This window comes from Arachis hypogaea, chromosome 14 (assembly GCF_003086295.3).
Source record: "Arachis hypogaea cultivar Tifrunner chromosome 14, arahy.Tifrunner.gnm2.J5K5, whole genome shotgun sequence".
Taxonomy (NCBI): domain Eukaryota; kingdom Viridiplantae; phylum Streptophyta; class Magnoliopsida; order Fabales; family Fabaceae; genus Arachis; species Arachis hypogaea.
In genome coordinates, this window is record NC_092049.1 from 133,456,044 (window position 1) to 133,466,505 (window position 10,462).

General features: G+C 27.8%; 1 protein-coding gene across 21 annotated transcripts; it reads left to right on the forward strand.

Moving 5' to 3' along the window:
* Nucleotides 1–5,196: 5,196 nt before the first annotated feature.
* Nucleotides 5,197–9,332, forward strand: LOC112744282 (uncharacterized). Of its 21 annotated transcripts, none has more exons than XR_011871409.1 (5): nucleotides 5,197–5,491; nucleotides 5,623–5,735; nucleotides 5,817–5,910; nucleotides 8,301–8,397; nucleotides 8,978–9,332. XR_011871409.1 is itself a non-coding variant. In XM_025793855.3 (5 exons), the coding sequence occupies exons 1-5, from the start codon at nucleotides 5,435–5,437 to the stop codon at nucleotides 8,985–8,987; spliced, it is 297 nt and encodes a 98-aa protein (XP_025649640.1). In that variant the 5' UTR covers nucleotides 5,217–5,434; the 3' UTR covers nucleotides 8,988–9,332. The 21 variants fall into 21 exon arrangements, 1 of the variants encoding a protein (XP_025649640.1); XR_011871415.1 differs by having other exon boundaries at nucleotides 5,205–5,491; nucleotides 5,830–5,910; nucleotides 8,305–8,402; XR_003172738.3 differs by having other exon boundaries at nucleotides 5,205–5,491; nucleotides 5,680–5,735; nucleotides 8,301–8,402.
* Nucleotides 9,333–10,462: the final 1,130 nt, after the last annotated feature.

A 10,462-nucleotide genomic window follows, 5' to 3' on the forward strand; every position in this document is an offset into this window, starting at 1 on the left:
TCAATTTTCATGTCTTACATTTTATATTCATAGAATTATTATAAGGACACACATGTGATAAGTTCTATTTCATGTCTAACATATTCTATATTCATAGAATTATTATATACCTCTTAAACACTTATTGACTTGAGTGTCGAAGTGTCTTTTGCAGGTACCCACCTCCTTGTTCTCTCCTCGCCGACGTATAACTCATATTGACAGAGAGCTTACAAGTATTCACCGATGGATAAGCTATACACCGGCCAACCTCTACAAGAATAATTAGAGTCCACCGTGGGCTGGTAAACTAATTTCATGCTCCACCGAATAGATTCAAAGAATTTGAATTATATTCAAATACTTGAATCAATTTTCAAATAATATTTATATATTTTAGCAATTTATGTGTTCTATTTTTTTTTTTATTTGTCAACCTCTATTCAAAGCTCAGTTTAATAAGGCCAAATAATATTCATTGAGGATTTTACAAACAATTCATTTAGAATAATGAAATGACTATTGACACTGATATTTAATTTGTTATACTTTTTATCAAATAATTCGAAACCTAAAAATATGCACTTTAAACTCCTGAAAATTTAAATAAATCTATGTCACCTACAAAAAAAATTTTAATTTCATACTTTTTAATTACTTGCCATATTCTATCTTTTTTATTCTTGACCAAAAGCGGAAAGAGTACAAAATCTACTATATAGTCGCTTATAATTTTGTTTTCAGCTATTAGGATCATCTACTACACAGCAGCCTCATCTCTATATTTTTCTTATCTATTGTTATGAGAGTGTTGATAAAACCTCTCCCTTCATATCATTGTCATTTTAAATCCAAACGTATTATGATTCATTATTTACATTAGCTATTCTTATCTATGTGTTACACTTGTCGAACATATTTTGCTCTCTATACTCCGGTTGCGCAAAAACTTCTTTATACTCAAAATATTATTCCTGAATACTCCAGTTGCGCAAAGACTTCTTTATACTCAAAGCACTTTATTTATCATACAAAGGACATAAAAAACATGCACATACTAATGATAGAGTGAACAAACTCCATATAACTTTAAAATGTGACAAGATAAAAATTTTATTAATAATTTTGATTTTTTAAATATTTTGACAATCCAATAAATATCTAAATATATATTTTTTATTAGTTTAATCTTCATTATTATTTTATTTTTTTTCTATCTCATGGGCATGTAAGTTTTAATTTATTAGTTTTTTATATGTCTTTTATTTTTTGAATTATTTTATTTTATTAGGTATTTTAATTTATTTTATTGTTTTTTTCTTTTACTTTAAAAATTTTAGAGTCTAAAGAACTCTTGTTCAAACGATTCAAACTATATGATTAAAAAGTGGTTTAAGAGAATAAATTTAAATTGAATAATTTAACATTTATTAATGAATAACTATTAGAAGAAAAAAATTATTGCATAAATAACAGAAATAAGTTGATAATATATAGGCTAATTTAGAAAACAAAAAAAAAGTAAAATAATAACAAAAATTAATTTTAATTTTTAGGATAAATCATTAGATAATTTAAATAATACTTATTATATAGAAAGTTAAAAATATTTTTACCTTTGGGATTTTTTCAATAATAAAATAAAAAAAATTCATATTTTTCTAAAATACGATTTTTTTTTTTTTTTTTGCATTTAAGTAAGTTTGCCGGACCCCGACAAACTCTATAAAAATTGGCAAGTTTGAATTTCGCGTTTTTAATCCATTATCATCATCTCCAAATAGTATATAGATCTACAAACAGTATATAGGAGTACAGAAAAAAACACAGACAACAAGCATGGCTTCGTTAAGAATTTTTTTTAATTATAAATTAAAAAAAAAGCCATATTTAACAATGACAAGTATTGTTATCGTCTCTAAAAATACATAGGTACACCGGAATAAGCCATATTTAACAAGGATTTTTTTAATTATAAATTAAAAAAATAATTATTTCCCAAAAATAACAAGGAACTTTCCAATTTGATATATTTGAAGTGGATTATTTTTGAAAAATAGTTATTTTTTTAATTTATAATTAAAAGAATTCTTGTTAAATATGGCTTATTCCGGTGTATCTATGTATTTTTAGAGACGATAACAATACTTGCCAGTGTTAAATATGGCTTATTTTTTTTAATTGAGAGAAAGATGAAATTTTTCTATTTATCTTTATGTATTGTTTCGCTTTAAGTAACTATTTTATAGCGATAATATTCAAATGCAGATAACAATAATTGTTTTTTGTCCAAGGTACTATATTAAAGTGCGACTTCAATTTATAATTATTAATTAAAAAACTTACGATGATGTATTTTTATTTTTTTATTATTTAGTTAAAAATAATATATTTTGATATTTTTTTTAGAATTATTGACATCAAATTTTGATAATATAGCAAAAATTTTGAATGTTTTTTATCGGTTTTTTTACCTAAATACGCATTTAAAAAATATTAATTCCCAAAATGCGTATGGCTGGAACTCTTTCTGAAAATGCACATTTCCATTTCTTGCCCTGTGCCCATGAAATGGATTTCAATACCATTTCACTCCAGGTGCCCACGAAATGGGCAATTCATGTCAGGGCCAGCACCCGCGAAATGGCTATCCCATTTCCATGGTGGCAGCAGCGAAATGGAAGGAACAACTATGGGCGGGCAGGCACGAAATGGGTGTACTGCTGAGTTGACACTCCATAGCTCTTCTTAGATACGGCTCAAGCATCTGTCTCCTAATCTCCATACTCGGATCTGCTTCGTCTACAGAGAAAACATCGACCAGCGTGCCATGCGAAGTCAATACACGTGCCGGCTGAAATTGAAATAGATCAAAACACAATTATTTAGTTTACAACAATTTTTTTTATCATTAACAAATTTTTATTTATTTATTAAAAAAAACTCACCTTAACATGTAAATGAGCAAAAATGTGAAATTCATCTAACCTATTAAAGTTTTCTTCCACATTAATTCCACTTTCACTCATTTTTTTTAATAATAAAAATTATTTCTCCAGCACAAAATTTTTTTTTCATCCCACCAACAAATAAAATTATCTCATACAACCCACTACTTCTCTTCTCTTTTTTACCTTCGAATTGGTCCCCTCCCCTCTCTTCACCTCCTTTTATATTGCTTTACACTCACAAGACAACAATAAATTGCCTCCCAATCACCCAATGCATGCTCGTACGGGAATCCTAAACACTGAGATTTGCTGCTTTGACTGACCCCCTCCCCATTTCGTGCCTGCCACATGTGAGGATGGCCATTTCGTGTGTGCCTCCCATGAAGTGCCCAACTCGTGGATGTCATATGTGAGTTGGGTCATTTCGTGTGTGCTATAAGAGAGATGATGCATTTCGTGTGTGTCATGAGTGACATGGTTAATTTCGTGTGTGCTATAGGTGATATGATGTATTTTGTGTGTGCCATGTGTGAGGTGATCCATTTCGTTGTTGAAACAAATGAAATGGTTTGTGTCAGTGGCCAGAACCTATTTCGTGGACACCCCCTTGATATGTATCCTATTTCCATTTTGTGTGTGATTCTTGCGAGTTGGCAGTGCGCATTTTCAGAAACATTTTCAGCCATGCGCATTTTGGGAATTAAAGTTATTTGAATGCGCATTTACGTAAAAAAGTTGTTTTTTATCTTAAATTTCTTCTTAATCAAATAAAATAAGACAACTAATACGCACATCAAGAAAAAAATTATAATTTTTATACATATAGATATTTAAAAGACACAAAAATAATTCTTTTAACAAAACTTCAACAACTCAAAAAAGTTAACAGAATAGTTTGTTATAAAACAAAGTGATAGACAAAATTAAAAATTGTGATAATAATATTTGGTGATAATTAATAACCATCGGGTGAAGAAATTTTGGAAGAAAAAAAAGACAAAAAAAGAGAACCATACAATATCACAGTGGTGTTGAGACAATAATAAAAATATAAATTAATAATTTTAAAAAATAATAAGATTAAAGATAATTTTAAAAATTGAATAATAAACTTAAAAAAATTTTATCAATTAGAATTATGCATAAAAATAAAAAAATACTTTAAATATCATTTTTTATCTCTGATTCAAATTAAATACTATTAAAAATAAATAAATAAATCTAATAACATTTATAAATAATTTATTTGTAAATAATATTTTTTAATCTTTATTTTGATTTTTTTTACACATACTAATAACATAATAAATTTTTTAATTTTTTATTTAATTTAAATTTATAAATCTTATATATTCTAAAAGTTAAATAATTTCAAAAAATATTTTTGTTTTTAAATTTTTTATTTTTAATATCTAAATAATTTTATTAAATTTAAAATTTTAACAATAAAAATATAAAAATTAATTTCTTAAAAGTAATAGAAAAGCGGCTAATGCCTGTTGAGCCGCTAGTTGATATAATTTGATTCGATTCATACATTAATAGAATCAGATTATGAATTTTAAGTAAGTATCACATATTTATGGATCCGTAAAAAATAAATAAATAAATAAATTTTTATATTTTTCAACTAATAATTATCATATATGTTATATTATTTAAGATAAGTATATTTAATAATATTTTAGAAATAAATATATTTAAAAGAATAAAAAATAATTTAATAAAAATAAAAATTTTAAAATATTTTTATATTTTACAAATATATCTGATATCCAATCTAAAAATGTGCAGATCATTTTGGATTCAAAATAAAAAATGTTGATATTGGATCTTAATTTTAGTATTGATCGAATTAAGATTTTAGTCATGTCCTATCCAGATTCATCTCTACTCTAACTGTGGTTTCTATTTTTTATAGAAAAAGCCTAAAAAACTAACTAGTGGTATAACTAACTAGCACTATAAAAAATGTTGAGTAGCATCAAAATTATCATTGGAAATCCAATAGTAAAATGTTTACTATGTATTTATCTGATGGAATAACCAGTAATATATTACCAGATTTTTTTGTGTTTTTTGACATTTAACATATTAAATTTGAGGAGTATAAAAATTAATTTAAAAATTATATTTTTTCTAGTATGATTTATAAATAAGAAAAAAAATTAAAATTAAAATTTTCAAAGATATTAAAATAATCATTTTTAATTATTTTAAAACAAGAGAAAAATAAAATATAATTCCTAGCCTTTCAATCTCAAATACAAAACCGTAGTATGGGTGTTGCTGGTGGCATCTGTTGGGTGACAGGTGATTGTGACTCTCTACCATCTTCGACTCTGCCAATGGCTTCAACCGTCTTCACCTCCCCTTCACGCTCTTCTTCTTCTTCTTCTTCTTCTTTTCTGTTCCCGTCGAATTTTCCCTAATCCCCCAAACTAACATCTCTCTCCCGTTCACTAAAATCAAAGCCCTCTTTCAACTCTTTTTCCCCCACATAGATGACGCTTCAATGTCATTTCCATGGCTCCCCCAAGCCGGTGGCAAAGCCAAGAAAGGTAACATACTACCTTCAATTTCGTTTCCACTAAGGGGAATTCTCTCATTATATATATAAAATTGTTGCAAGTGGTTGTGATATTCCTTCCCTTTTTTATGATGGGTTTTCTCTATTTTTTGTTTGAGAGAGATCCAAAATCCTGTGAGTCAGGCACTCTATAATCCTCGACTCTTCTGCTGCCTCCAGAGCTACTGTCAATCCAATGTGCTCGAAGCCTACACCCGCCTTCGAAAAGTCGCGAAGTAACCCTTCCTTACCTAATTCCTTCGTTTCTTTATTCAAATTTTTATCTCATTGAATTAATTTATTGATATGTGTTGTAGTGCGTTGATATAGGAGTTTTGAAATTGGGAATCTGCCTGGCCTATGGATGCTTTGTATGCCATTGTTTATGATATTAGGCTTCTTGCTGAGAAGGTATGGATTCCCATTTCATTCTTTTTCTTCTGGAAGTTTATTGTGAGGTTTTGTGCCATGGTAGTCTCATAGAGAGTTAGCTTGAAATGGGAAATTGCCGGAGCTGGTTCGTTTCTTATAAAACTATTTGGTGTTCTTGCGGTATGTAATCTTCTACATAATGGTTACTGTTTCTACTTTTGGTTCTTGATTTAAAAAAAAAAGAAGATGAAGAATATTTTGGAATTCAAAACTTAGTTCATGAAAGTGAGGTTTTTTTGAAAGGAAAATTTAGCTACTTTCTTTATAATAATAACATTTTGTGTAAGGGAATTGGAAATAACTATGCATTGAATTTCAATTCTAACAGAGGCTATAATGTTATAGGAGCCTTTTATATTTATAAATTATAATCAGAATTACAAGTAGGATTATCTATTGTAAGACCTTGGTAAATGCTTATTGTGGATGAGAGCACCATGAATTTAGGTTTGTTGGACATTGATGGTGAGTTAGTTCATTATTTATTAAGTTTTGTTTTAGGAGGTCTTGGTTTTTTTCTCTTTTTTTGAAATAGGCCAATAAGATTATAATAGATTAAGTCCTTTAAGCTATCGTGGAGCTAATGAAAATTAAATGTGATTATTATGTTGAAATTATGCCTTTTAAATATTTTCTTTGGTTTAGAGAATGTATCCATTTATTTTAAATTTGGATGATTGAAGAAAACAATAAAAGTGACTTCGTAAATTTAGGTCTTAGGGTTTTTCCCTGTAGAGTTTCAATTTTTATTGTGTTATGAATTCTCTTAATTGATCGTCTTTGCTGTGGGCAAGTGTTCTTTTACTTGATAATTGATGAGGATAACATTTGATCTAATCAATAACAATTGATTAAAATTGCATCTTAGGTTCTGCCAGAGCTGTTAACTAAAAGCTAATCCCTAAAAGCTATGAAGTACAATTTCATAAAGTAGTTTAGTTATAAATGATCTTAATTAGTTTATTGTTTGCTCCTGTTAGTTGTCTATCGCTATGTTATTGTGCTATAACTTTATTGCAATTTACTTGATTTGGATCTTTTTCCCCTTCACAAAATTGAGAAAGTATAAATAAGCTTTAGGCAAAGTGAGTAGGTGAGTTAAGGAGAGTAGGCGAGTCTATGGGAGTGGGTGATATACATTTCTAAAATAATCATATCTCTTGACTATATTGTTGAATCCTAATATTCCAGCAAATAACTACTCTATTGTATACCAAAAATAGTCATCGACAGTTACTAGGTTATAGCCAACGTTATAAACTTAGTTTCTTTGTTTTTCAATTCATTGTGCTACTTTCTCTTCTTTTTGTTCTCTTTGTGTTCCCTTTAGTGGGTGAGAGATTTTAGGAAGAATTCATGCTGTAATAGTATAGTAGATAGAAATGTTTGACTGAGAAAAGAGTTGGACCATCGTAAATATAATCATTTCTCCTAACAAATTTTTTCATTGTGATGGAACTGTTCTTCCGCCTTTTTTTTTTCCAATAAACTATGTATAGAATTAGTATTGGTTGAATTCTTCATTTTTGGTATGATCCATAGTTAAATTATATTTTAATATAGAAATACATCTGTTTTTTTTTTTCAATTAGTTTTATTAACTAGCATTGCTTTGGTTCTTCACTGATCTATACAAATTAATTTGCTTCAATTAATTGTCAATGTCATCACGTCGTGTGCAAAAGAAACAGGTTCAATGAAGTTTAAATTTGTGCCATGTAAATTATATTGTATTTAATTTAAACACTTGTATGCTTATAATCCTTAATCACTGCTTCTATCTTAATTTTTATTTACTAAGCAAATTTAGCAACATGATTTTTTATGTTAATCGGTTTTAAAGTTTTATGTCATCTATATTTAAATTCAGAATAAAAACCATAATCAAATATCAAAATTTTTAATCTTAATCAAATAAAATTCGGTATCTTAAATTGAAATAAGTTAAAATAGTTCGGATGTTTTTTTATGTGATTCATCTAATAAATATGACAAGTTAAATTTGTATAATTTATAAGTTGGGAATTAATTCATTGAAATATTCTTTTAGTTTTTTTCTTTTAATTATATTATTGGAATTAACATTCGTCTTTTTAATTTTATGTAAACTTATGACTTTAGTAATTAGGTATTTAAAATGTAGGGTTTATGTCTATGGTTTAGGTTTTAGGGGTATAGGTTTATGATTTTATAGTTTTGGGTTTTATTTTTTCTGGAAACTCATGTTAAATTGGATTTAAATCTATTTGCCGTGAAACGTTCGTGCTTTTCCGATATTTTGTGTATCGATTTGTACCTGTATTTGTGCATGTGGTTGTGATATTCTTTTCCCTTTCTTATGATGGGGTTTTCTCCATTTTGCGTTTTAGAAAGATTCATATGCAGAAATTGCTGGATATTCTACATATGCTACCCAAAACAAATGCTTGGTGATTATAGAAGGCACATAATGATCTATCAAATCCAGTAAGGTACTCGACCATTGCTTAAAAAACAGCAGTATTTGCTACAAATTAAATTCTTTGTGCAGTTTGTAATTAACAGTGGCTTTTCTGCAAGACATAACTTTTTCGTAGAAGCAGGCCCAGCGTCTGGACGAAAAAAATACTTTAACAGCTGATACTTTGTTCTTTCAATTAAGCAACTCGAATTTTGTTTTCATTATAATCAATTTTAAACTTTGGAAAATCTTCATGAAAGAACCAAATGTTAGCATGTTTCATAGAAATCAGGGCATTGTTGGTTGAAATTATTTGGTCTGTTTTCTTTGGTTTCTGCTATGTGCTGTGATACGTTAAGAAGTGAGATAGATTAATGATAACCGATTAATGATGGTACACCTGTTTAGGATTTTTTAAATTGTACCATAAAATTTCTGTCCCTTGCTTATCATGTTACGCTGAATACGTCGTGCTCAATTTTCTTCTTTCATTGGAACATTTCAATTTTCTTAAATATTGATCAATGTCCCGCATCAATGTCCCGGGATAACAAACAGAACCATTTGATTATGAAAATCAGACATCTCTTTTTATGTTCTTTTCAGGTTTTTATGATTGTTGTTACTAATGGGAGCAGATTTCCGGGACTTGGAGGTCTTGGAGTTCATGGAACTGGCATTGCCATTAGGAAGCTTGATATGTATGTTGCAGCTGTTGTGATAAGTCCTCATATGATATAATGTTGCATATCACAAGTAAGATTGCATATTATGTGATCACATGAGTTTTCGTTTGTGGGACATTGTTGGTGAGTTATTTCACTATTTATCAAAATTTTTTTTTTTTTGGGATGTTCTTGGTTTTTCTCCTTTTTTTAAATAGGCTAATAATATTACAATAGATCAATACCTTTAAGCTACCGTGTAAATAATGGAAATTAAATATGATTATTATGTTTAATTATGAGTTTTAATAGTATAGTATGTATAAGTAACCACTGAGAAGATAGTTGGGGTATCGGAGATTTAATGATATCTCTTAACAATTTTTTTTAATTATTGTGGAACTGTTCTTCCTCTTATTTTTTGGAATAAACTATGTATATAATTAGTATTGGTTGAGTTCTTTGTTCTTGATTTATTCATTCTTTACTGAAAGGTTTTTTTTTTTTTTTTTTTTTTTTTTTTTTAAAATATATATTCTGAGTGTGGTATTGTTCTTGCTATTGCTGTAAGATAAGTATTATTGTTGACAGACGATAAATTCCTTTGTTCGATTTTGGACTTGATTATTATGCACTTAGAATATTTATGTTTTGCAATATGGGTGACTGACTGATTCGAATCTTTTAATTTTTTGTTTCTTTCTTTAATATATATACTTAAATGTATTTAAATTTTTAATAGTAAAAAAGTTTTTTATAATGTTGTTGAACAATAAAATGAAAGAATGAATAATTATCTGTTTAATTTTTTTTTGGTGTCTATTATTTGTTTAATTAATATATCAAGTTTAGTACTTAATACAAAAAATAAAAGAATGAATAATTATTTTTAGTCACAGTAAAAATTTCACTTCCTACTGACACCATTCGACTGCCATGAACCTTAGTGGTATGGTAAGAGATATAATTAAAATTTTAATATCATTGATATTTATTTATAGGTTAAGTAATTTGTTAAACTAAAGCTTTCTGTTAATTTATTTATATGTTTTAATGTTGATATTTAAGTGCATGATTCAACCCTCCAAAAAAACGGCCGTGTTACTTGCTGAGTTGGTGAGAAGTTTGTTTTAAGAACGGATGATTAAGCTATAGTTACGTTAGGAAGTGGAAGGATTAAGACTGATTAGGATTAAGACTGGTTTTAACTTATGAAGTTATGTTTGGAAAAAAGCTTCTTTGGTCATGAAAAATGGTCCATTGGTAGCATTGTTATTATAAAGTTATTGTGTTATAATTATGTGGAGGAAATTTTATATAAGTAATTTAGTACCTCAACAATCTATCTATTTACAAAAGTTGCTGGAGATGATTTTTTAATGATAAAAAGCATAGTCAATTTTAAATCATATCAATGATTAAATAA